Genomic DNA, 27,865 nt, shown 5'->3' with positions numbered 1-27,865 from the left:
TTTGAGCACAACATTTGAGACAAATAAGCTTTTTGTGCCTATAGAACATGTCTAGAATATTTTATTTCAGCTCATGAAACATGGGACCAAAACTTTACGTGTTGCATTTATATTTTTATTCAGTGTATTATGAGCTGAAATAAAAGATTCTAGAAATGTTTCATTAAATTAAAATAACATTAGCCTCATCCACATTCATGGCCTATAACCGATGATGTCATGTTTAGCCAGTCACTCACTATAGGATGATCGATATACAGTACAGCCCAGGGCAAGATGCTTGCAGCATTAAGTTAGCAGATATGGATAGTCCAATCAATGTGACCTTACCTTAAAAACTCCTTCTCTATGTATTACATAATTACAACAGTTTTGTCTCAAATATAGTATAAATGACACCAAAAAAAGAGATTTGGGGTGAATTATTTGATAAGTCATGCTGGTCCTATAGGGGTCATATTCTGAGGATCTGGGCGCCGGACAGTACAGTAATATATCACTCACCATGTCTGTGTCTGACACCGGTCCAAAGCTGGTCACGTAGATATTTGTCCTCACCTCCGTCACACTCTCTGCTTTGACACGAGGAGAAGACATAGGTAGAGTTTAAGTACCTTCCTTAAGTGACAGAGGTGTGCTCCATCTAAGATGGTTACCAGTCCTTACCTGACCCCCAGGTCGTACTGCTGCTCTGTCTACTTCAGGTTGGTTGTTGATGTCAATTTAGTAAAGTCAGCTCACTTTCCAAACACCAAATCCAATGACAGAGTCAGAAACATGAATGTTTTATGTCTCACCACTCAACCAAACAAGGCTGAACCTATGGAGGTAGCGAGACTTTGATAGAGGTTGTTTTTAGGGAGAGTGTTTGCATCATTATCACGGTCACAAACTGAGATGAGAAATCACAGGAATAATGAGGGTTGGCAGGACCACATTAAAATCATATTTAGGCCTGTTCACAGGGACTTGTTTGTATTGGTGTCAGATGATGCTATTCACTGTGCATTATCCTAATGCACTCTATTGTGTATAATCCTTTAACTGGGAGCGCTTCCTATCTGCACAGTCTGGGTAAACAACATTTCCCGTGTAATTGGGTGAAATGTGCAGTTTCAGAATAGAGTTAAGGACTGGAGATGAAACACTGAGAGAGACTGCCAAAAGTCTGCTGCACATGAGTCATCCTAAATGCGATGACGGAAGTGGTGGGAATCACCTTTTACTTATAAGGTTTCCAATTAGAGCCTCATGGCCAGGCCTTAACTTTCATTTTATCGATTGCAGGATGTAAATGAACGAGGGGCTTTGATGTAAGGCTGTGAGTGGCTGTCTGCCAGTCGTTGCTCCGAGACGGAGTGAAACCGATGGAATGCTTCCAGAACATGCCGCTATGGAATCTAGAGTTCCCCTGGCAACATGACATTGGCCATTAATCAAAATGCACATGCCGAGGGCTTTGGAATACAGAATACGTCCAACACATTTGGAGGGCACCTGAAATTTCTCTGTCTGGAAGGTCGGAGACTCATGGAAAGTGCATAGGTGGCAGAGCTAGTGTGGTGACAGATTTATCATACATCCTAGTGAGGGTGGAATAGAGCCGGAGTGCTCACCACAGTCAGCTTAAAACATCACATGGATTTCATGTTCACACTCTCATAGACCTCTGACTAAGAATTCAAAATCACTTATAATAAGCTCCATTTTGAAAAAAATCCACAATAAATGTAAAATCATTAGCACACGGTTTTATCACCACCCTAATGATGATTAGCATTAGCATTAGATGACGTAGCGTTAGCATTAGCTGATGTAGCATTATCATTAGATGATGTAGCATTAGCACTTCCTCCGCCAAGACAGGGCAGGGCCGTCCCTAGTGGGCAGGAAATCAGAGCTCTGCTGGACCTCTGAGATCTGAAGACAGGGCTTGCAAGCCAAGTGTCAAGAAGCTGCTGTTTTTAATAGGGTCTTTGTGGCATTCTGTTGGCGATAACCATCTCCTTGTGAGGAGGATCAATAATGTCACTGTTCCTAAAAGCAATATGTTCATGATCTGAAGAGATGTAGCATACTCTCACTGTGATCAGGGAAACGGAGCTGTTAATGACACCACTGTATGGCTCTGAAGGATCAATGGAGGTCAAGCTGAAAAGGGACCCAATTTTTCATGAGGTCACAGCTCCAAATCCATCACTGCGCACCATGGCTAGCTTCCTGGCTCGGTGAGCCTGGGCTGTCAATGCGGGGAGGTAGGGAGGAGGAAGGGAGGAGAGGACTTGTAAGTGCTCTCTGTTTCAGTAGAGGCAGTGGTCAGCGGCTTGTTTCTAACTAGATGGATATTATTTGTACTTCACTCCTGATCCTGGGGCACCATATCATGTGTTCAAGCTTTTGTCCCAGACCAGCACTAACAAACCTGATTCAGCTAGTGAAGGTTTTTATGATTAGCAGATTGATTCTTCAAGTTAAAACTAGCTTTAATAGTTTTGGGTAGTAGAGGCAGACAGACATTGCAAAAAGGTAATATGCTAGCTAGCTGATGATCTCTTTGAAGCAATGTATGGCTATATAATGAATGTTTCAAAGACAGTTTTATTAAAGTGGTGGATGGCAGACAGCAGCTTAGAGAAAATCCTACACATTGTGTGTGGCAGAGCCCAAAAGGCACTATTAGCAGTATGTCTGGCTCTGTTAGAGGTAGGGAGAGGTGGGCAGTGTCTTCGCTCAACAAACCAGCCTACCTCCTAGTCCGGGGCGAAGCCTGTTGTCGTAGCCATCCAGCAGTCTGTCCAGGATCCGGGTGAAAATAGTGATGTTGTCTCTACTGTCGTCAGGCATCGGCTCTCTGTGCCCAACCACTGCCCTGCAGAGAGAGAGAGAGAGAGAGAACGAGAGAGAGAGAGAGATTTAAATTGAACATAGCAGACATCTGAGTCTTTTGAGTCTTTCCTGTACCAGTGGTTCCTCAGACTCAGATTAGTTATGAGAAATACAGCTCCACCTGAACCTGAACACCACATGTGTCTGGCTGTCCACAGCTTCACTCTGCACTCGTAATGAATTTCCTTTTTACAACGAGCTCAGGCCAGACTATTGGAGGAACTACTGTTGTTTCAAACCACAGAGAGCTGTAGGGGTAATTGAACCTCTTTCTAATTCAACCGTCACAGTCATCGCTACCGCAATGATTAAGACACAAACATGTTGAGGTTTAATTTGAGGTGCTGTGTGGCACCACCACTCTCAGACATGGAAAGACCGATTGAAGTCCAAAAGGATTAGTGAAGCCTGCCACAGAGCTGCTGCAAACACTGCCTCGGGATTTCTTCCTCCTTCTTTCTACATAATATTGACAAAGTAGGTCCTACATATGCAGTCAACCTCCGCTTCCTTAATTACCTTAAATATGACGAGTAATCATCTCGTTGTGGCCCTGGCCACCGTTCTTCAGTGAACAATGTTCTGGTGAGACGGAGAGGGCACCATAGATGCAGCACTGATGAGCTAATGAGTGCCATTTTCAATCAAACCCAGTCCCCCTGAGGGATTGATCTCTGACCTGTCTCCAGGTGACCCCTATCAACAAGCATGTCCGATGGCCGCTAACAGCTAACACTCATTTACATACAGGCATGCACCACACACAAGCACTCTCATATGAACACACATACACTACATGACCAAAAGTATGTGGACACCTGCTCATCGAACATCTCATTAATATGGAGTTGGTCCCCCTTTGCCGCTATAACAGCCTTGCACTAGATGTTGTAAACTTGCTGCGGGGATTTGCTTCCATTCAGCCACGAGAGCATTAGTGAGGTTGGGCACTGATGTTGGGCGATTAGGCCTGGCTCGCATTCAGTGTTCCAATTCATCCCAAAGGTGTTCGATGGGGTTGAGGTCAGGGCTCTGTGCAGGCCAGTCAAGTTCTTCCACACTGATCTCGACAAACCATTTCGGTATGGACCTCGCTTTGTGCACGGGGACATTGTCATGCTGAAACAGGGCCTTCCCCAAACTGTTGCCACAAAGTTGGAAGCACAGAATCATCTAGAATGTCATTGTATGCTCTAGCGTTAAGATTTCCTTCACTGGAAGTAAGGGGCCTAACCTGAACCATGATGAACAGCCCCAGAACATTATTCCTCCTCTACCAAACTTTACAGTTGGCACTGTGCATTCAGGCAGATAGCGTTCTCCTGGCATCAGCCAAACCCAGATTCGACTGTCGGACTGCCAGATGGTGAACGCGTTTCCACTGATCCAGAATCTAATGGCGGCGAACTTTACACTACTCCAGCCAACGCTCGGCATTGCGCATGGTGATGTGTGCGGATGCTCGGCGATGGAATCCCATTTCATTAAGCTCCTGATGAACTGTTCTTGTTCTGATGTTGCTTCCAGAGGCAGTTTGGAACTTGGTAATGAGTGTTGCAACCGAGGACAGCCAATTTTTACGCACTACACGCTTCAGCACTCGGCGGTCCCGTTCTGTGAGCTTGTGTGGCCTGCCTTGTTGCTCCAAGACATTTTCACTTCACAACAACAGTTGACCGGGGCAGCTCTAGCAGGGCAGAAATTTGACAAACTGACTTGTTGGAAGGCTGGCATCCTAAGATGGTGCCACGTTGAAAGTCACTGAGCTCTTCAGTAAAGCCATTCTACTGCCAATGTTCGTCTATGGAGATTGTATGGCTGTGTGTTCAATTTTATACACCTGTCAGCAACGGGTATGGCTGAAATATCCGAATCCACTAATTTGAAGGGGTGTCCACATACTTTTGTATATATAGTGTACAACTATACATGGGCATGTCACTGTACATTCAAACACATTATAGAGTTATATCTACCGTTTACATAGTACACTTTGGGGATTAACATGCACAAGTCCTCAACTGGCAGACGGACTAGGAATTGTGTTATTTAAAGGGATGGGTACATTGGCTGTACCTCTGAAATCTCCTTGTCAGTGTACCAGTACTAACAGCACTGTTAAGACAATGTCAAAAAGGAAAAGGAAACTTTAATGATGACAGCAGGACAGACAGAATTGAAACAAGAACATCACTGTTGTACGTGTGTGTGTGTGTGTGTGTGTGTGTGTGTGTGTGTGTGTGTGTGTGTGTGTGTGTGTGTGTATCCACGCCTGCGTGCGTGTGGCACCTTGACGTATGAACTACTATTTGTGTTTCATATCCAATCATCTCAGACGCCAGTCAAAGCCAAAGGGGCCTCTACTGAAAATGAAGCAGGTCTGATTGATAAATAGAGAAAGAGAGAGGATAGAAAAAGAGCTGCACTGTGTATAACTCCACCGACATCTAATTCATTTCCTTGAGCTTAAAGAGGGGCTACGTATACACCCTCTGCATCCAAAGTGGGTACCTCAGGAAGCTTCCCTCAACCTCCCACATCTCTCTCTCTCTCCCTAGGCAACCCTATATTCTTTGGCTACATTGAATGTTTTCTCTTAGCTACTTTATGTAGCTAACATATTCTTGCTTCGTGTATTCCTCTTTGATTTAGAAGATACTGTTGCACAAACATGCTGATATAAGTCTACACCATCACTGTTATTATCAGGCTGTATAGATAATTACGTTTGCTCTTACTCAGTACATGTATTAGCTAGCTAGCGATTAGCATTAGCATCTAACAATAAGCGGCTAACAAGATTTAGGCCCAATTTGCAATGAAAATACAAACTAGCTGTTTGCAGATGTAAGAAACACAAACTAATAGTGTAATTATAGAACGCTAGAACGATTTATATTAAGAAGCATCAACATTGTTGCATGAGCTGCATTGACCATTCAGAGTGAAAGCAAGTGTCTTGTGGTTGAGGAACAACAAATGCGCTCATGGTTGCCAGGTCTAGATAACATTTTCAGTACAATGACCACTCAAAACCCACCCAAAAGCCCTGAAAACTAGCCCAATTTTGTTATCCCACAGCAAGAAAGGAGTTGCTACATTTATACAATAAACAATTTTTCCATAACGTTATCGAGCCAACTAAGGAATATCGACGTAACTTGTAACCACATTCGAAGCAAAATGCGGTTTTCATCAAAATAATAAATTATTGCGAACTATGAACTACATAATAAACTAATTTAAATATGTAGGAAGAGAAAATATAATTTGTCCTTGAACTCGCCAGATAATTTTTCATCAATGGAAATGTTTACTCATTTGACTGCTATGATGAAGCAATAAGGCCCGAGTGGGTATGGCATATGGCCAATATACAACGACTAAGGGTTGTTAGTGACCCCCGAGTGGCGCAGTGGTCTAAGGCACTGCATCTCAATGCTTGAGGTGTCACTACAGACCCTGGTTTGATCCTGAGCTGTATCACAACTGGCCATGATTGGGAGTCCCATAGGGCGGCGCACAATTGGCCCAGTGTCGTCCGAGTTAAGGGAGGGTTTGGCCGGGGTAGGCCGTCATTGTAAAATAAGAATTTGTTCTTAACTGACTTGCATGGTTAAATAAAAAAAAGATTTAGCATTGCGGAGTGCCTGGATACAGTTGTTAGCTGTGGTATATTAGCCACAAACCACTAGGGTGCCTTATTGCTATTATACACTGGTTACCAATGTAAAATATATATATAAAACAGCGAGTAGCAGCAGTGTAAAAACAAAGGGGGGGGGGGGGGGGGGGGGGGTTAATGTAAATAGTCTGGGTGGCCATTTGATTAATTGTTCAGCAGTCTTATGGCTTGGGGGTAGAAGCTGTTAAGGAGCCTTTTGGTCCTAGACTTGCCGTGAGGTAGCAGAGAGAACAGTCTATAACTTGGGTGACTGGAGTAATTGAAAAAAATTTTGGCCTTCCTCTAACACCACCTAATATATAGGTCCTTGATGTCAGGAAGCTTGGCCCCAGTGATGTACTGGGCCGTACACTCTACCCTCTGTAGTGCCTTACGGTCAGATGCCGAGCAGTTGCCATACCAGGTGGTGATGCAACCGGTCAGCATGCTCTCGATGGTGCAGCTGTAGAACTTTTTATGGACCTGGGGACCCATGCAAACTCTTTTCAGTCCCCTAAGGGGGAAAAGGTGTTGTCGTGCCCTCTTCACAACTGTCTTGGTGTGTTTGGACCATGATAGTTTGTTGATGATGTGGACACCAAGGAACTTGAAACTCTCGACCCTCGACTCTCGACTTCAGCCCTGTCGATGTTAATAGGGGCCTGTTGAGCCCTTCTTTTCCGATAGTCCATAATCAGCTCCTTTGTCTTGCTCACATTGAGGGAGAGGTTGTTGTCCTGGCAGTCTCTGATCTTCTCCCTATAGAATGTCTCATCACTGTCGGTGATCAGGCCTACCACTGTTGTGTCGTCAGCAAATTTAATGATGGTGTTGGAGTCGTGCTTGGCCACGCAGTTGTGGGTGAACAGGGAGTACAGGAGGGGGCTAAGCACGCACCCCTGAGGGGCCCCAGTGTTGAGGATCAGCATTACAGAAATGCTGTTGCCTACCCTTACAACCTGGGGGGCGGCACGTCAGAAAGTCCAGGATCCAGTTGCAGAGGGAGGTGTTTAGTCCCAGGGTCCTTAGCTTAGTGATGAGCTTTGTGGGCACTCTGGTGTTGAACGCTGATCTGTAGTCAATTAACAGCATTCTCACATAAGTATTCCTTTTGTCCAGGTGGGAAAGGGCAGTGTGGAGTGTGGAGTGCGATTGAGATTGCGTCATCTGTGGATCTGATGGGGCGGTATGCGAAATGGAGCGAGCGTGTACTGTGCTCCGTTTCTCTTTGCCTCGATCCCGACCATTCTCCCCGGCCCTGCCCCTGAAAAACATTCCCACATCATGATGCTGCTCTGACATGCACATTCAACTGTGGGACCTCATATAGGCGGGTGTGTGCCTTTTCAAATCATGTCCAATCAATTTAATTTACCACAGGTGAACCCAGAGAAGTTGTAGAAACATCTCAAGGATGATCAATGGAAAGAGGACGCACCTGAGCTCAATTTCGAGACTTATAACAAAGGGTTGTAATATGAGCAATTTTTTAATGTATTTTTAATACATTTGCAAAAAATTCTAAAAACCTATTTTCGCGTTGTCATTATGGGGTATTATGTGTAGATTGCTGAGTAGTTTTGTTTATTTAATCCATTTTAGAATAAGGCTGTAATGTAACAAAATGTGGAAAAAGTCAAGAGGTCTGAATACTTTCTGAAGGCACTGTATGTTTACATTGCCAAAGCAAGTGAAATAGATAATAAACAAAAGTCCAATAAAAAATTAACAGTAAACATTACACTCACAAAAGTTAATAAAGAATAAAGGTAGCCAAAGGAGGTGTTGGCTTTGGGGATGACCAGTGAAATATACCTCCTGGAGCGCGTGCTACTGGTGGGTGTTGTGATGGTGACCAGTGAGCTGAGATAAGGTGGAGCTTTACCTAGCAAATATTTATAGATGATCTGGAGCCAGTGGGTTTGGCGACGAATATGTAGCAAGGACCAGCCAACGAGAGCATACAGGTCGCAGTGGTGGGTAGTATATGGGGATTTGGTGACAAAACGGACGGCACTGTGAAAGACTGCATCCAATTTGCTGAGTAGAGTGTTGGAGGCTATTTTGTAAATGACATCGCCGAAGTCAAGGATCGGCAGGATAGTCAGTTTTACGAGGGTATGTTTGGCAGCATGAGTGAAGGAGGCTTTGTTGCGAAATAGGAAGCCGATTCTAGATTTAATTTTGGATTGGAGATGCTTAATATGAGTCTGGAAGGAGAGTTTACAGTCTAACCAGACATCTAGGTATTTATAGTTGTCCACATATTCTAAGTCAGAACCGTCCAGAGTAGTGATGCTAGATGGGCGGGCGGGTGCGGGCAGAGATCGGTTGAAGAGCATGCATTTAGTTTTACTAGCGTTGAAGAGCAGTTGGAGGCCACGGAAGGAGTGTTGTATGGCATTGAAGCTTGTTTGGAGGTTTATTAACACGGTGTTCAAAGAAGGGCCAGATGTATACAGAATGGTGTCGTCTGCGTAGAGGTGGATCAGAGAATCACCAGCAGCAAGAGCGACGTCATTGATACATACAGAGGAAAGAGTCGGCCCGAGAACTGAACCCTGTGGCACCCCCATAGAGACTGCCAGAGGTCCGGACAACAGGATAGATGTAGGTCTGTAACAGTTTGGGTCTAGAGTGTCTCCCCCTTTGAAGAGGGGGATGACCGCGGGTGCTTTCCAATCTTTAGGAATCTCGGACGATACAAAAGAGAGATTGAACAGACTAGTAATAGGGGTTGCGACAATGGCGGCGAATAATTTTAGGAAGAGAGGGTCCAGATTTTTCTAGCCCAGCTGATTTGTAGGGATCCAGATTTTGCAGCAGCTCTTTCAGGACATCAGCTGTCTTGATTTGGGTGAAGGAGAAGCGATGGGGGCTTGGGCCAGTTGCTGCGGGGTGAGCAGAACTGTTGGCCGGGTTTGGGGTAGCCAGGTGGAAAGCGTGGCCAGCCGTAGAGAAATCCTTATTGAAATTCTCTATTATTGTGGATTTATCTGTGGTGACTGTGTTTCCTAGCCTCAGTGCAGTGGGCAGCTGAGAGGAGGTGCTCTTATTCTCCATGGACTTTACAGTGTCCCAAAACGTTTTGGAATTAGTGCTGCAGGATGCACATTTCTGTTTGAAAAAGCTTGCCTTTGCTTTCCTAACTGACTGTGTATATTGGTTCCTGACTTCCCTGAAAAGTTGCATGTCGCGGGGACTATTCGAAGCTAGTGCAGTGCACCACAGGAAGTTTTTGTGCTGGTCAAGGGCAGTCAAGTCTGAAGTGAACAAAGGGCTATATCTGTTCTTAGTTCTACATTTTTTGAAAGGGGCATGCTTATTTAAGATGGTGAGGAAGGCACTTTTGAAGAACAACCAGGCTTTTTCTACTGACGGGATGAGGTCAATATCCTTCCAGGATACCCGGGCCAGGTCGATTAGAAAGGCCTGCTCGCCGAACTGTTTTAGGGAGTGTTTGACAGTGATGAGGGGTGGTTGTTTGACCGCGGACCCATAACGTACGCAGGCAATGAGGCAGTGATCGCTGAGAGCCTGGTTGAAAACAGCAGAGGTGTATTTAGAGGGCAAGTTGGTCAGGATGATATCTATGAGGGTGCCCATGTTTACGGATTTGGGGTTGTACCTGGTAGGTTCCTTCCAGGTCCCTACTGCCGATGACTGGAACGAATAGCAAAAATCACTGAAGTTGGAGACTTATATCTCCCTCACTAACTTTAAGCATCAGCTGTCAGAGAAGCTTACCGATCGCTGCAGCTGTTCACAGCCCATCTGTAAATAGCCCATCCAACCAACTACCTACCTCATCCCCATATTTGTTTTTGTTTTTCTGCTCTTTTGCACACCAGTATATCTACTTGCACATCCTCATCTGCACAACTATCACTCCAGTGTTAATTGCTAAATTGTAATTACGTCGCCACTAGGGCCTATTTATTGCCTTACCTCCTTACTTCATTTGCACACACTGTATACAGATTTTTCTATTGTGTTATTGACTGTACGTTTGTTTATCCCATGTGTTGTTTTTGTCGCACTGCTTTGCTTTATCTTGGCCAGGTCGCAGTGTGCTTAAACTAATAACACGCAAATTATTGTATTTTTCTTGTCTAAATTGAATACATAATTTAAACATTCATAGTGTACATTGGAAAAAGTATGTGAACCCCCTAGGCTAATGACTTCTCCAAAAGCTAATTGGAGTCAGAAGTCAGCTAACTTGGAGTCCAATCAATGAGATGAGATTGGAGATGTTGGTTAGAGCTGCCTTGCCCTATAAAACACTCACAAAATTTGAGTTTGCTATTCACAAGAAGCATTGCCTGATGTGAACCATGCCTCGAACAAAAGATATCTCATAAGTCCTAAGATTAAGAATTGTTGATTTGCATAAAGCTGGAAAGAGTTACAAAAGTATCTCTAAAAGTATTGATGTTCATCAGTCCACGGTAAGACAAATTGTCTATAAATTGAGAAGGTTCAGCACTGTTGCTACTCTCCCTAGGAGTGGTCGTCCTGCAAAAATGGTTGCAAGAGCACAGCGCAGAATGCTCAATGAGGTTAAGAAAAATCCTAGAGTGTCAGCTAAAGACTTACAGGAATCTCTAGAACATGCTAACATCTCTGTTGATGAGTCTACGATACGTAAAACATTAAACAAGAATGGTGTTCATGGGAGAACACCACGGAAGAAGCCACTGCTGTCCAAAAAAAACTGCACGTCTGAAGTTTGCAAAAGCGCACCTGGATGTTCCACAGCGCTACTGGCAAAATATTCTGTGGACAGATGAAGCTACAGTTGAGTTGTTTGGAAGGAACACACAACACTATGTGTGAAGAAAAAAAGGCACAGCACCCAAACATCAAAACCTCATCCCAACTGTAAAGTATGGTGGAGGGAGCATCATGGTTTGGGGCTGCTTTGCTGCCTCAGGGCCTGGACAGCTTGCTATCATCGACAGAAAAATGAATTCCCAAGACATTTTACAGGAGAATGTTAGGCTATCTGACCTCTAATTGAAGCTCGACAGAAGTTGGGGGACGCAACAGGACAACGACCCAAAACACAGAAGTAAATCAACAACAGAATGGCTTCAACAGAAGAAAATACGCCTTCTGGAGTGGCCCAGTCAGAGTCCTGACCTCAACCCGGTTTTGAGATGCTGTGGCATGACCTCTAGCATTTCACACCAGACATTCCAAGAATATTGCTGAACTGAAACAGTTTTGTAAAGGGGAATGGTCCAAAATTCCTCCTGACCGTTGTGCAGGTCTGATCCGCAACTACAGAAAACTCTTGGTTGAGGTTATTGCTGCCAAAGTAGGGTGAACCAGTTAGGTTCACATACTTTTCCCACCCTGCACAGTGAATGTTTACACAGTGTGTTCAATAAAGACATGAACACGTATAATTGTGTGTTATTAGTTTAAGCAGACTGTGTATGTCTATTGTTGTGACCTAGATGAAGATCAGATCAAATTTTATGAGCAAATACATTTTTTATTTTACTAGGCAAGTCAGTTAAGAAAAAATTTGTATTTTCAATGACGGCCTAGCAACAGTGGGTTAACTGCCTTGTTCAGGGGCAGAACGACAGATTTTTACCTTGTCAGCTCAGGGATTTGATCTTTCGGGTTACTAGTCCAACACTCTAACCACTAGGCTACCTGCCACCCCGTTATACATAAATCCAGGTATTTCCAAAAGGTTCACATACTTTTTCTTGCCACTAAATATAGGTTGTATTTACAATGGTGTTTGTTCTTCACTGGTTGCCCTTTTCTTGTGGCAACAGGTCACAAATCTTGCTGCTGTGATTGCACACTGGATTTGTTTTCTTTGTGGGTCTGTGTAATCTGAGGGAAATATGCGTCTCTAATATGGTCATACATTTGGCAGGAGGTTAGGAAGTGCAGCTCAGTACCACCTCATTTTGTGGGCAGTGTGCACATAGCCTGTCTTCTCTTGAGAGCCAGTTCTGCCTACGGTGACCTTTCTCAATAGCAAGCCTATGCTCACTGAGTCTGTACATAGTCAAACCTTTCCTTAATTTTGGGTCAGTCACAGTGGTCAGGTATTCAGTGGTCAGGTATTAGGGCCAAATAGCGTTCTAGTTTGCTCAGTTTTTTTGTTAATTATTTCCAATGTGTCAAGTAATTATCCCCTACTGCCACCCATCACCACCAAGGGCAACCCCCTCCCTACCCAACACCCTCACACACCTCCTCAGCTGAGCCCACCTCCAACCTATAGATACTGGTATGCAGCATATCATATGACATGCCTGCTAACATTTAGTGGCTTCACAATATAACAGATTTATTTTGTTTGCCCTGTCTTTTCAGTGTCTTCCAGTTGTCTGTGCTCAGAGGAGATAAGGTGTCCAGGAGAGAAAAGGAACAAGTTGAACAATGGTTGCTAATGCAGCTTTGATTGACTCAGGGGACAGGTGCTAAGTCTCAGCCTACTAATGATGACCAACATTTCTGTGCATTCTTCTTTGATCGACATGAAGCTAATGAGGTCTTGATGAGTATTGGGCGCCTTCTTTTGAAGAGGACTCACTGCTCTGAAAACTCAGCTCAGACTTTTATTAGGAGTCCTTATGAAGCTCTGCTCGTGTTGCCTCTCTGGCCTTGCAGACAGAGGAATGCAACGGTCAACCACTGAATCTTAAAAAGTACTCAGAGTTTACAGTGAGTGAGTTTAAATTCCTATAAAAAAGGGAGTGAGGGAGAGGGTGAGAAAGAAAAGGAAAGAGTCAGAAAAGGAGTACAAATACATAGAGCCAGAAAACAGCTAATATAAGATTATACTACTCCCTGCTCCATTCTGCTGGCGCGTCACATCTACCAGGGAGCAGCGACTAAAACCATTTGTTTGCTTTCCCCTTTTCTCCAAAAACCAGCTACAGAATCAGATGCCATAGAAAAACAGCTCTGCTGATTTCTATAAAGCTATCCAGGAAACTGGAACAAACATCACGCTAAACAAGCAGCTTTATAAAACATAAACAAATGTGTTTATCTTGCCATGACCAAACTGACATGGGTCGTGTCTGTGGGATGTTGTGAATGAGTCACAGGAACATAAAATCATGTCTCACTGATAGACGGCAAACATATGTGTCCCCATCTGTCCAGACAGCGGTGGAGTCTTGTTGCCTAACCCTGTCATACACATACTCTGGGTGTTGGAGGCAATTTTAATACAATATATCTAGCTCTTCATACAGCATGTTTAAGTGAATGAGCTAGGAAATGTTAAAATTGCGTGATCCAAAATAAACTTGGGGCTTAGATCAATAACTCTTTAGAATAAAACCTCAATTTGATTGCTTTGGCAATCAGAATCTGATCACCCTGCCAAACGCAAGTAAATGTCACTTGCTAGAAGGTGCTCTTCAATCTTCCTCTGCATGTTTAATGAGGGCGTTCTCTAGCCTCAACACAGAGCAGATCTAGTAAACGTGGTTTAGTGCCTGACGTATTGGCAGCTTGCACCCTAAAGTACACCATTGGCCAATATACGACTCAGAAACAGTGGACTGACCCAGTGTACTGATCCAGAAGCCCTATGGCTCAAACCCAATCTAGAAATCCATGGTTTGTCTATTGGATCTGCCTGAGTGTTGAGCCAAACCAGAACCCTCTCTGCCCAGCAGCTGCTGCTGCTGCTCCAGCCATCCACAGTCTGGCCAGCAGTCAAACACACTGGATCTGAACTCTGGGGCCTCTGAGGAACATGTAACCTCTCTCACTTAATAACAGACAATATCCTCTGACCACAACCCCATTCCAGTAGCTACCCACTCCCCAGAAGTGACAGGGTAAAATAGGGTTAGGGCCCAAGAGCTTGGATATGCCTCCAATTGACAATCCTAGTCAGGCCCTGGAAGGTGACTAAACAAAGCGAGAGGACCAGCCCCTGTCAAAGCAGACAACATACAGATGGTACAGCCATACTGTAGTCAGACAAGCATGGTGAAATAACACCCCAGGGAGGTTTAAAAAGAAAATGTTGCACTCACAAATGACTCTGATCTACAGCGGAGTGTTTTGTTTGTTTTTGTCCCTCAAACATTAAAGTGCGATGTGTCCTTGGTTTAGTGCCTTTGACTAAATTAACATCTACTGAGCAGAGTATCAATTAATAATTGTACATAAGCACGCATAAAATACGTTTTTTCTTCTGTTGGGATAATTATCACTAACGTATTACTAAGGCAGAATGTAACTCCGAAAGGACTTTCTTCATATTCGTTTCTCCTGTTTCGGCTTCATAATTATTTCAGTGAAACTTTGCACCTTTTATGGAACAGCCCCGATTGTTAAGTGAACATTGTCTAACTGACTCACTTCCCAGAGAAATGCGTTCATGCTTTACTGAAGCTCTCTGTTCTACAGACACTTGGTATTGATGCTTCACTTATTTCCGGCTATTCCCTTGTGGTCAAGCCAATGAGGCATGTTGGCATACCAACAGACAAGGTGCTGCAGGATAATTGTCAAGCAGAGCATGCTCCAACAGACTGGGCTCATTGACTGGCTTTCAGATGGGAATCATATGTGAGTCCTGGTAGGATATCAGCAGGGCTGTGTGGATCTGGAGGTGTGCTGGATCATACCAAAAACTGTGCATTCCAACATAGGAGTTCACAGTGTATCACAAAACCAGAGTGGCTTGTACCAAACCACTGTGAAATTAGAGAAAACACACCACATGAGACTGAAAACATAATGTCACAAAATAGTGTCTATAGGAGAAAATAAAGTAAAAGAATGTTCAATGTCTGTGAAATCATACTTGTCAGATTAAGAAGGGATCAATGACTAATGCAGCTCAATTTCATGGCAGTTTAACATGGCATAGCCATTCTCTGCAGCATGCAAGGTGTTGAATCAGCCATTGAGCTGACTCACGTTACCGTTCAGTAAGGAGACGGACATCCATCCCCAGTTGCTCTGGAGCAGGATTGAGTTCTCTGTGTTCACAGTGCAGTCATACCCTCTGGGGGATCCATTGCGACTCTAATCTGATTCACAGATGCCTGCTGGGACTATTCACCAATTAGGAACTTTGAAGCTGACGGATCAATTACTCAATATATATCAACACAATGCCGCTGTTAGTTACCCCATCTGAAATTCTGGTAATTAGCCCAGAGATCAATAAACTGTGAGCAGGACGGAGAACTTGGGGAGATATGAGAGAATTTGAGATTGTTAAATCTCATGAATTAAATGTTCCCTGTGGATTATATGAGGGTGGTGCCTAACAGTGATATGTTTATCTACGATGTGCTCCACATTCTATTCCCAACTCTTAATCTGCAACAAAACGGAAAGATGGGGCAATTCTTGTCACCATAGTATTTGTGATGTAAAGATGTAATAAGATCATTGGTGTTGCATATCATGATATTGACACATACAGGTACTATATCTACAGTATGCTACCTGCTGTGTTTTACATTTGTACATACACTAGCCTACCTTGCTTCATATTTTCTCCATTTCCATCTTAATGCTGAAAAAGAGAATCTCCGACAGGCAGCCAAGTCATCCAACCGCAAACAGAGAAGCTCACCAAGTGAATACATAACCCTGGCTCAGCCCTGTAACACATTAACCTTGACAATTCCACCGTATCGTTGACAGAATGGTCTCTGTCCACCAAATCACATCTCAAAGTGAGCCCTTCCCTTACATGCATTATTCATGGGATGGGAGTTGGGGTGAGAAAGGGAGAGGAGCTGGGGAACTTCAGAGGCGATGAATACGCAGGAATAGCTGGAGTGGACGTACAGCACCTTCCCCCTCATAGCCATTGATTAAGTGTCACTTTGTCCTGTGGAGTTGAAACAGATTCCAAACAAAACAGACAACAGAAAAGGGTCTGACTGTTCACACTCGTTAGCCTGTGATTGCGCTGCGGAGGGCGTGGATTGGAGGCGAGGTTGTAAGACAACAGGCTGCTCATTTATATGTAAAAGATGGATTGTTGTGAATAATAGTTTAATCAAGCCCTGCCTACCAACGAGCGTGTGCAGTGAGGGATTGAGGGGATGCAGAGTGACAGAACCTAATATAGGGGATTTGTCTGTGACAACTTTATCCATTAGCAATGTCTCCTGCCTGCACTGTTGCCGATTTGGAGCCTGGCGATGGTATCAGTGGGCATCAGGGAGGCGGCAGGACTCAGGGAGAGACAGCTTTGCTGATGTGAAGAGATACTCTGGAGGTATAAGCACTCTGAAGTCTAAAAGGATTACTTACAAACTTGGTCATGGCTGGTACGCCTGTGCACTTACATTTTCCGTTCAGATCTACATTTCCCGAGACAGACACCACATCACAATAACCCACGGCCCTGCTTCCCTTTACTTCCTACCTAAAACGGGGCAGGCAAAGCCTCACGTACACCATGTGTTAATAAATACAATTTGCTGAGTGAAGATTGCAGTGCAAGGACGCTGCTTACGTGCACTGTGCTGTCTTTCAAGTGATTGAGGTCGTCTCGTTGGTATGCACCGAGAGTATGCTTTGACTTAATCCACCCCAGTCCCCCAGAAAATATTCATTTCTATGCCCCTGGCCCAGAGTTAGGGTGGAAGTGTCTGCAGTTATTTAGACACATTTTAGGATGCTTTCGAGGCTCCCATGGACTGCCAAAGCACTGAACAGGATAGCTTTGATCCTATAAAACACAAGGACATAGCCCATTAGAGAGAGAAACTGTAGATGGGAGAGGAGCAGAGTAAAGAGAGAATGACAGAGAGATGGGATGGATGGGAGGGGAAGTGAGAGAAAGAGAGAGAGAGAGATGGGAGGAGAAGTGTGTGTGTGAGAGAGAGAGAGAAAGAGAGAGAGAGAAAGAGATGGGAGGGGAAGTGTGTGTGTGTGTGTGAGAGAGAGAGAGAGAGAGAGAGAGAGAGAGAGAGAGAGAGAGAGAGAGAGAGAGAGAGTGGGAAGGATAGGAGGGGAAGTGAGAGAAACTAATAAATGCTGTTATTACTTCTCTTTCTCTGCCTTCTTGAGATGTCAGAACGAGTACACAGCATGCAGCACACTCTCGATTTACGCTTATTAATATCTGGTAACATATATGATCCAATTTGAGAATGAAGGCGATGCCAGCTAAATAATGTTAAACACATCTAATCTCAGCTAAGACATGCTTGAACATGTTTTTATTTTTAACAAAGCAGGACTAACCTTAATGCCAGCTCTGAAGCTCTGCATGCCTCATAGTGCCTTCACTCCTTTCCTCAAATTTTCCGGCTCCACTTCCACATAACTGCATTAGGACGTAATACTAAATACCCAGGTTTATTGATACGTCCCAGGGAGAGTCAAAATTAACCTTAGTTGGAGATAGAGGACGCAACAAAAGAGTGGGGGATCAGAGAGGCAGGCTTATCAAAGACCAGATAGAGTATTTCACAGTTACACAGAGAGGGGCCCGTTCTGATACTGAGAGAGAGAAATGGGTCGTTGGAATAAACAGGACTTTAGGTTTGTCACTTAAGTCACCAGAAATGTATTTAGGACAACAAAGTGAGCAGAGCCATGAAACAAGCCATTGCACGGCCTCAATTTGTCTCTTTAAAATGCCTTGTTTATTCTGTTTGGGCTTGTTTTGTTTTTTTAAATCATCTGAATTATTTACATAGCCAAGTAACAAGAAGCGGCACTACTTGTTATGCAGAGGTAATAACTGAGCTACTGGAGTTTAGAACTGCAGTTCTGCAGTTTGGAACAATCCCCCATTATCAATGTTATTATCATCCTTATCCTCATCATCATCACCATAACCATCATCGTGCATTTTTTAGAACGTTGTATGCAAATTTTATAGCTTTGTCATCAATATGAGATTAGTTTTTTTTTTACATGCACACAAAAATCAGCAATGCAAACAGGACTGGACTGCCAGAAAAATAAGGTTGAATATTACATTTTCCCAAGAGCAATTCAACCAAATAATGGAGACGGAAACGATTGAATTTACTTGAAGGGTGTATATGAATGAGAAAAGGTATAGTGAGAAAGAGGGTCTGTTATGTCACATTAAATCAGATCCGGTCCATCTTTCTTTTTCACTCTATGCTGACACAGTACAAAATGAATCACTGCTCCACTCCTCGTGAATATTGTGTGTGTGTGTGTGTGTGTGTGTGTGTGTGTGTGTGTGTGCCTATGGTGCCGAATTAGATTGCAACCTCGTTCACCCTCAACCCCCTCCTCCACTCCCCCATATGATTCCCCGTGGGTGCGCTCCCAGTCCCTCAAGTGCAGGCCAGGGTGGAGAAAGAGAGATTTCAATCAATGTATTTCTGTGACAGATTACCCTGATTGTAGTATTAGCAAAAAGGCAGTCATCATGCGTCTGTGTGCCTGTAACCACACAACTGCACACACAATTATACTATAAAACACATTCTAAGCATTATTTATGGGCGGCAGGTAGCCTAGCGGTTAAGAGCGTTAGGCCAATAATCAAAAGGGCACTGGTTCGAACCCCCAAGCTGACTAGGTGAAAAAATCTGATGATGTGCCCTTGAGCAAGGCACTTAATTAGGAAGTTGCTCTGGATAAGAGTGTGTAGAAAATGTAACGTTATCATGTGCTTTCATATAATATACTGTAAATGATGTGCATAACAAACAAGGCATACTATCATGGACAATACAGAAATGGTGGGATTGATCTTATAAAATGGCTTTGTAACACCCTGAATTACCTGGTAATCCCTAAATAACCTTTGATTGAAGTTATACAATCAATAATACAGTGTTTATAACAACATCTAGGTGATGTTTTAGTTCTGAAGCTTGACAGCTGTAAAGCTTTGTATGACTCATTTTACTCTCTTTGATGGATGGAGAGAAATCTCTCTGTAGCAAACTAATGGAATAGGTGGATAATGGGAGGTGACTAACAAATCAGTTGAGAGGGGTAGGTGTTAATTGATTGTGTAAGGGTCAGCGAGGGTAAGCAACAGTGTTCTAAAAAGGTTGGAATAGGCTAGGGAGCCTTGCCCATAGTTTAAAATGGTCTTCAATGGATACACAAGGCTAGAGAATGCAGCACACTGCACTGGGGGAATGGACTGGGGTAGGAATAATGCAGTGATCTTAGGCCTTGTCTATGGCTATGTCTTGGCAAGAACTTCCTGGCTGTACACCTTCTTACAGTGCCATGTGCTGCTAATAGGAAGTGAAAGCTAACTGGCCCCATGGAAAGGCAATTTAGGCTAAGCAATCTCTCGCCTTCCCTCGTGTCTCCCCTCTGCTCTTTCGGCAGGTCAGCCTTCTCTCGGGTATACCCTCTGCTGGCAGGCCAGCCTTCTCTCGGGTCTCCCCTCTGCTCTGTCGGCAGGCCAGCCTTCCCTCGGGTCTCCCCTCTGCTCTGTCGGCAGGCCAGACTTCCCTTCCCTTCCTCCAGGTTTATTGAGCCTCGCTTTACCACTAGAAATCCAATAGCTATTTACACTGGGCCACGTCTGCCTCGAAATGGCATTCTGCGGATCATGAAGCCTGGCTACAGTACTAGGGCCATATTAATGAATGTATTAGCTGCAACACATCCCCAGAGCTTCAAAATGGGGGACAGAAGAGGACGGGAGGGAGGAGGAGGTGGAGAAGAGCGAGTGGCTGGAAATGGAAGAGAGCTAGGGGAGAGAAGGGAGTGAACTATGAGTCATCCTACCCGGTTTGTGGAAAGGGGTTGAGGAGCAGGAGGCAGATCCATATGCCCGACACGAGTACTGCAAGTTTCTGGAGAGTGGCAGCCATATCAAACTATGGCCCAAAACCCTGCAGAAAAGAGAGAAGGATGGACAGATGTACATGTTAATTAGGGCTGGGAATTGCCAAGGACCTCCAAGAGTGTGAAATGTTGTCATCAAGGCAAAGGGTGCCTACTTTGAAGAATCTCAAATATAAAATATATTTTGATTTGTTTAACACTTTTTTGGTTACTAAATGATTCCATATGTGTTATTTGATAGTTTTGATGCCTTCACTATTATTCTACAATGTAGAATATAGTAAAATATAGAAAAATTCTGGAATGTGTACAGTAGGTGTGTCCAAACCTTTAACTGGTACTGTATATATACACAGTGCGTTCGGAAAGTATTCCGACCCCTTGACTTTTTCCAAATTTTGTTACATTAGAGCCTTATTCTAAAATTGATTGAAAAAAAAAATCCTCATCAATCTACACACAATACCCCATAATGACAAAGCAAAAACAGGTTTTTAGAAATTTTTGCAAATGTAAAAAAAGAAAAATACCTTATTTACATAAGTATTCAGACCCTTTGCTATAAGACTCAAAATTGAGCTCAGGTGCATCCTGCTTCCATCGATGATCCTTGAGATGTTTATACAACTTGATTGGAGTCCATCTGTGGTAATTCTATTGATTAAACATGAATTGTAAAAAGGCACACACCTGTCTATGTAAGGTCCCACAATTGACAGTGCATGTCAGAGCAAAAACCAGGCCATAAGGTTGAAGGAATTGTCGATAGAGCTCCAAGACAGGATTTTGTCGAGGAAGAGATCTGGGGAATGGTACCAAAAAAATTCTGCAGCATTGAAGGTCCAAGAACACAGTGGCCTCCATCATTCTTAAATGGAAAAAGTTTGGAACCACCTCTTCCTAGAGCTGGCTGCCCGGCCAAACTGAGAAATCGGGGGAGAATCCCCTCGAGTTATTTTTAATGTCCCAATTGGGAAATGTGTTGTGAAGTCAGGGTTCAACAATAAGAACCAATAAGAACCCGATGGTCACTCAGAAAGAGCTCCAAAGTTCCTCTGTGGAGATGGGAGAACCTTCCAGAAGGACAACTATCTGCAGCACTCCACCAATCAGGCCTATATGCTAGAGTGGCCAGACGGAAGCCACTCCTCAGTAAAAGGCTCATGACAGCCCGCTTGGAGTTTGCCAAAAGGCACCTAAAGGACTTTCAGACCATGAGAAACAAATTCTCTAGTCTGATGAAACCAAGATTGAACTCTTTGGCCTGAATGCCAAGTGTCACGTCTGAAGGAAACCTGGCACCATCCCTACGGTGAAGCATGGTGGTGGCAGCACCATGCTGTGGGGATGTTTTTCTGAGGCAGGGACTGGGAGTCTAGTCAGGATTAAGGGAAAGATGAACGGAGCAAAGTGCAGAGAGATCCTTGATGAAAACCTGCTCCCGAGTGCTCAGGGCCTCAGACTGGGGCAAAGGTTTACCTTCCAACAGGACAACGACCCTAAGCACACAGCCAAGACAACGCAGGAGTGGCTTCGGGACAAGTCTCTGAATGTCCTTGAGTGTCCCAGCCAGAGCCCGGACTTGAACCCGATCAAACATCTCTAGAGAAACCTGAAACTAGCTGTGCAGCGACGCTCCCCATCCAACCTGACAGAGCCTGATAGCATCTGCAGAGAAGAGAAACTCCACAAATACAGGTGTGCCAAGCTTGTAGCATCATACCCAATAAGACTTGAGGCTGTAATCACTGCCAAAGGAGCTTCAACAAAGTACTGAGTAAAGGGTCTGAATGCTTATGTACATTTTATATTTCAAATTTTTTTTTGTATAAATTTGCTAAAATTCAAAAAAAGTTTTTTTGCTTTGTCATTATGGGTTATTGTGTGCAGTTTGAAGAGGGGGACAAAACGATTTAATACATTTTAGAATAAGGCTGTAACGTAACAAAATGTGGAAAAAGTCAAAGGGTCTGAATACTTTCCAAATGCACACTCTAACCGCTAGGCTACTTTCTGCAATATTATTTTAGACAATATATATATATTTTACAAATTGATACATGGAGTCAAAGTATCAATATAATATTGTCTAAAATAATATTGCGGCAAGTAGCCTAGCGGTTAGAGTATTGGGCCAGTAACTGAAAGGTTGTTAGTTCAAATCCCTGAGCCCACAAGGTGGAAGATCTGTCAATGTGCACTTGAGCAAGGCACTTAACACCTAACTGCTCCAGGTTTGCTGTTGATAATGGTGGACCCTGGCCATGACCCCACTCTCCGAGGGTGTGTTAGGTAGTTGGGATATGCAAAAAAATACAATTCCAATTCACACATTGGTATAATACACACTTGTACATGTGTGAATAGGACAAACACTGTATAAGCACCCACTCAATCATCATCATCAACTGTATTGATGTTTTCCCCCCCATCACTAATGTTAAGGTGAATTAGCATCATTGATCAATATGTATGTCCAGTCCTGGAAAGCAGAATGAAAACAGTTAGTGAAACACATAATTCACTGGCAGGTGTCCTGAGGGACCTGGATCTAAATTGATTTCCTGTTGCTCTGGCCTCATGACAAGCTTTGTCAGACAGACAGACAGACAGACAGACAGACAGACAGACAGACAGACAGACAGACAGACAGACAGACAGACAGACAGACAGACAGACAGACAGACAAATGGTTTGATGTTCTTCTATGGCCATGACGACAGAGAGATACTGAGCCAAAATGCTAGGCTTTGAGTAGATATATACAGTATGAAACTACAGGTTATTAGTCATGGAAGCTTTGGGCCTTCCATACTGTATTGTATGTAGTAAATAAGTCATGTTAATGTCCCAACCCATGGTAAGTGCCAAAGCTCTTCAAAATATTACAGGTGTAGTAACCTGCCCTGGTGGGATTTAACCTTTGTAGTCACCTTCCTATACATGCTTGTTAATACTGTAGTACTGAGTCCTACTGAGAATGATGACAAACATAGCCTTTACTGTCAGCTCTGAGCAACTCAAGTTTTAGATGCAATGATGACCAAACTAATATGAATATTTTAGCACTTGGAGGAAAACCTGGACTCGCTAACAAAAGCAAATTATTTAAATTTCAGATGAAACAAGTCCAATTTGTTTCCTTGCTGCGCGAGCCAAAAGCAGTGAAGACGAGGGAATTTATTTGCTTTTCTGCCCAATATGCAGCAGCACAAAAGCTATGGAGCATAAATACTGAGTAATTCCTCTCACGCAGGCAGCGAAGCTCTGATTGGAGCTTCACCCAGGCAGCAGGCTGCAGCATTAGGGAGTCCCTGTGCTTTCTCCTTAAGAGGATACTTTGTAAAACTGCTGTTTCTTCAGACACACCAACCAACGATATAGGGGCTTTGTAAGGATTAATAATGGAATCACCCACACATGAATACACTTCGAACAAACATAAAGACTGTAGGGACTGAGGTACTGGCAACAACACTGAAAAGCTAAACAAAAAAACTATTGCCCTTTAAGCCAAGCCTGGAGAGTATCTATGCCTTTTATTTGACGTAAAGAAAATTGTCACGAAACGCCACCATATAAATGTCACAACATAAATACTGCGTTGCTTACACTGTAAATGTAGACAGGTGGACCTTTGTTGAAAACAGTAGTGGTGCGTGGGTAAAATCACTGGGGAAGCCAAGCCAGTAAAAAAGCCATATTACAACTTCCATTGTGATAATTGTGTTGGCTCTATAACCCATTCCTTCATACGCCACCTTGATACAGTATACAATAAGGCCATGACAACAAAAAGACTCAGTTACACACCTGACTCAGTTACACACCTGACTCAGTTACACAGCAACGGAAAAAATTCAACTCCACATACATTTGTTTCATCACAAAACTGGAAAACAACATCTGTCCGGTGAAGTCCACAAAGCAAATATCGCATGTAAAAAACAGTCATATGACATGCAGTATTGTCAAGCAAGTTACTGTTTTCGACAGTCTACGAAACAACTAGTGATTTAGAACGACGGTGTTACCGCAAGTTAGCACAAAGACAACAGGAGCACTGCCCCTGCTATTCCTGCATGATTTACACTTCAACATTTAAACATCAAATCAACAAGGCTATATACAGTATATGCTTAGTTTAAAACACTGAAATCAAAATGAAAACAAACACATTTTGTCCAATCAATGTTGCTAAATATCATGTGGCTGTCCATGGAACGGATTTCTGTCTGTGTGTGTGTGTGCGTGTACGTGTGTGTGAGATTGCGTGCATGCGCAAGTCAAACAAGAAATACATGTTGACTCACCCTACTTGTAGACTAGTTGAATGCCAACGCCATCCTCCTCTCTTTCATGTTGGCAAAACAGTCTATGACTCTGTCATACAGTATGCTTTTAGTTTATGTTGTCATAGGCTACCTAGTTAAAATGTTTGCTAGCCTAACTTCCTCGCATGGGCAAAAATGAACCAGCTAAGTTAGCTAGCTAGTTAACGTGAGCCTACTAGGCTACATACAGTTGAAGTCGGAAGTTTACATACACTTAGGTACCTTCAAACTCAGTGCCTCTTTGCTTGACATCATGGGAAAATCAAAAGAAATCAGCCAAGACCTCAGAAAAAAGATTGCAGACCTCCACCAGTCTGGTTCATCCTTGGGAGCACGCCTGAAGGTACCACGTTCATCTGTACAAACAATAGTATGCAAGTATAAACACCATGGGACCACGCAGCCGTCAAACCGCTCAGGAAGGAGACACGTTCTGTCTCCTAGAGATGAACGTACTTTGGTGCGAAAAGTGCAAATCAATCCCAGAACAACAGCAAAGGACCTTGTGAAGATGCTGGAGGAAACAGGTACAAAAGTATCTATATCCACAGTAAAACGAGTCCTATATCGACATAACCTGAAAGGCCGCTCAGCAAGGAAGAAGCCACTGCTCCAAAACCGCCATAAAGAAGCCAGACTATGGTTTGCAACTGCACATGGGGACAAAGATTGTACTTTTTGGAGAAATGTCCTCTGGTCTGATGAAAGAAAAATAGAACTGTTTGGCCATAATGACCATCGTTATGTTTGAGGGAAAAGGGGGACGCTTGAAAGCTGAAGAACACCATCCTAACCGTGGAGCACGGGGGTGGCAGCATCATGTTGTGGGGGTGCTTTGCTGCAGGAGGGACTGGTGCACTTCACAAAATAGATGGCATCATGAGGATGGAAAATTATGTGGATATATTGAAGCAACATCTCAAGACATCAGTCAGGAAGTTAAAGCTTGGTCGCAAATAGGTCTTCCAAATGGACAATGACCCCAAGCATACTTCCAAAGTTGTAGCAAAATGGCTTAAGGACAACAACGTCAAGGTATTGAAGCGGCCATCACAAAGCCCTGACCTCAATCCTATAGAAAATTTGTGGGCAGAACTGAAAAAGTGTGTGCGAGCAAGGAGGGACTACAAACCTGACTCAGTTACACCAGCTCTGTCAGGAGGAATGGGCCAAAATTCACCCAACCTATTGTGGGAAGCTTGGGGAAGACTACCTGCAACGTTTGACCCAAGTTAAACAATTTAAAGGCAATGCTACCAAATACTAATTGAGTGTATGTAAACTTCTGAGCCACTAGGAATGTGATGAAATAAATAAAAGCTGAAATAAATCACTCTCTCTACTGTTATTCTGACATTTCACATTCTTAAAATAAAGTGGTGATCCTAACTGACCTAAGACATGGAATTTTAACTAGGATTAAAGTTCAGGAATTGTGAAAAAACTGAGTTTAAATGTATTTTACCAAGGTGTATATAAACTTCTGACTTCAACTGTACATCTACTGTAGGCTACATATTGAACTTCAATCGTCTCAGGACTGTAGCACAATATATGAATTTATGGTAAGATCAGATTTGCCATCATAATCATTGGCCTGTATAGAGAATTAAGTCAAAACTACAAGTCCAAATCCACATCTCCATCCATTGCTTAGGAAAGAACCAATTTAGCAAACTCGCTACTGCAGGACAACAACACAAGCAGACCAGAAACAGACACGGGTGTCTGACAATGATGACGTTCTGCTTAGGATGTGATTTGATTGGTGTGAAGCCAAATCCAAACTGGCCTCCCTTGGTTGGCGTTTTGCTGTGCCAGGACAACCCACAGTTGAGCTCAGCTCAATGCTGGCTAATTATTTTATAAAAATGTTATCAAGGGAGGCCAAATGCTTGCTGGCATCAATCAATCAAATGCTACGGCAGCAACATGTTATACTCTTTTGTTCCAGACAGCATCAGATACATGGGCTATACATACTGAGACAGAGGAGCGCTGTATCCCTCGCTCTGATTTCTCCGGTGAGATTCAGTCACTTGCGAATTGACGGAAAATTATGAAACAGAGAAACGAAAGATAAATGATTTTCTTATTTTAATTTATTTATCGGTACATGTATACACGCTACTGGCAAAGGCAAGACGTTATCCAGAGCAAAGGGACTGATGGGATATGAAGCAGCCAGATTCCAGCTCAAAATTAACTGCATCTCAACTGTGTCTCGTGTGTGTGTGAGAGAGAGAGAGAGAGAGAGAGAGAGAGAGAGAGAGAGAGAGAGAGAGAGAGAGAGAGAGAGAGAGAGAGAGAGAGAGAAGGCGGGAGAGGAGGGTAGAGGAGAGGAAATGGGAGGAGTGGGCGGGGAGAGGTGGAGACAGAGTTATTACTACTCTTTGAGATGGGAGGTGGAAGCAGCATTGTAAATACAAAATACTTCATCTACCCTATTGATCTATTCTAGTTGTTCTAGATTCTGGCACTAGTGCAAAGCCCCTGTAACAATAAGAAGTTACTTCTGAGAAGGTGGTTAAGTGTTTATCTAATACTTCATGGTCTGTGTCTACACCTCTCTGATTGTAAGATCAGTTGATGCCAGATTCCTTCATGACAAGCCAACCGAGAAGCCACATATGGTCACAAACCTCCTCTGAAAAGGAGAAATAATTCAACACAGTGTTTTCTGACACCTCAATCATCTTCTAAAGGTGTGGAAAAATCTGCTTTGGTATGTGTAGTCCTGCCAAAGAGCGGCAAGGCTCAATTCTCTCAATCGCGGGTGTTTGTGTTCATTTTTTAAAACATTTTTTAAACAGACATCTCCCTGCCGGCACCTGTCAAACCATCAGAGAGAAAGGTCAAAAACCTCAGCTCACTTTATCTCCATGGCCACATTTGTCAATAGTCAAATACCACACAGTTTATCATAGCGAACTATGCTTTATTACAGGCGATAGTTTCAGCACACGTCACTGTATTAGAAAGCATGCTGTACCTCTTGGAAGTCTCGTAGATCGACCTTGCTTGTGGAATGGATGAATCGGATGAATTGGTGCCTCTGAGACAATCCAGATGGCTGTTTGAGGACCTTGATCTTGTGTTTTTATTTGATTGTGCTTGTGTTTTTTTGCTTGCTTATACAGTATATTTTGTATGTTAACTATGCATTTTGATGATGTTTTGTAACTTTCCCCAGGCCGTTGCTGTA

At 43.4% G+C, this 27,865-nt stretch overlaps 1 protein-coding gene across 5 annotated transcripts in view; it reads right to left on the bottom strand.

Annotated features, from left to right (window-relative positions):
* Positions 1–27,865, bottom strand: part of LOC115204240 (gamma-aminobutyric acid receptor subunit alpha-3) — a 139,024-nt gene that overhangs the window by 87,589 nt on the left and 23,570 nt on the right. For 3 of the 5 annotated variants that reach the window (XM_029769642.1, XM_029769641.1, XM_029769643.1), the window contains 3 exons: positions 20,267–20,373; positions 2,748–2,869; positions 505–575 (listed from right to left, as the gene is read on the bottom strand). In XM_029769642.1, coding sequence (XP_029625502.1) covers positions 505–575; positions 2,748–2,869; positions 20,267–20,352 — 279 coding nt within the window. In that variant the 5' untranslated portion in view covers positions 20,353–20,373. Of the gene's footprint in view, positions 1–504; positions 576–2,747; positions 2,870–20,266; positions 20,439–27,865 lie in introns of those variants that run through there. The other 2 variants (XM_029769645.1, XM_029769644.1) reach the window with 2 other exon arrangements.

The sequence above is a fragment of the Salmo trutta genome, chromosome 12, assembly GCF_901001165.1.
Source record: "Salmo trutta chromosome 12, fSalTru1.1, whole genome shotgun sequence".
Lineage (NCBI taxonomy): Eukaryota > Metazoa > Chordata > Actinopteri > Salmoniformes > Salmonidae > Salmo > Salmo trutta.
The sequence above is the reverse complement of the archived record's forward strand: the minus strand, read 5'-3'. Positions and strand labels throughout refer to the sequence as shown.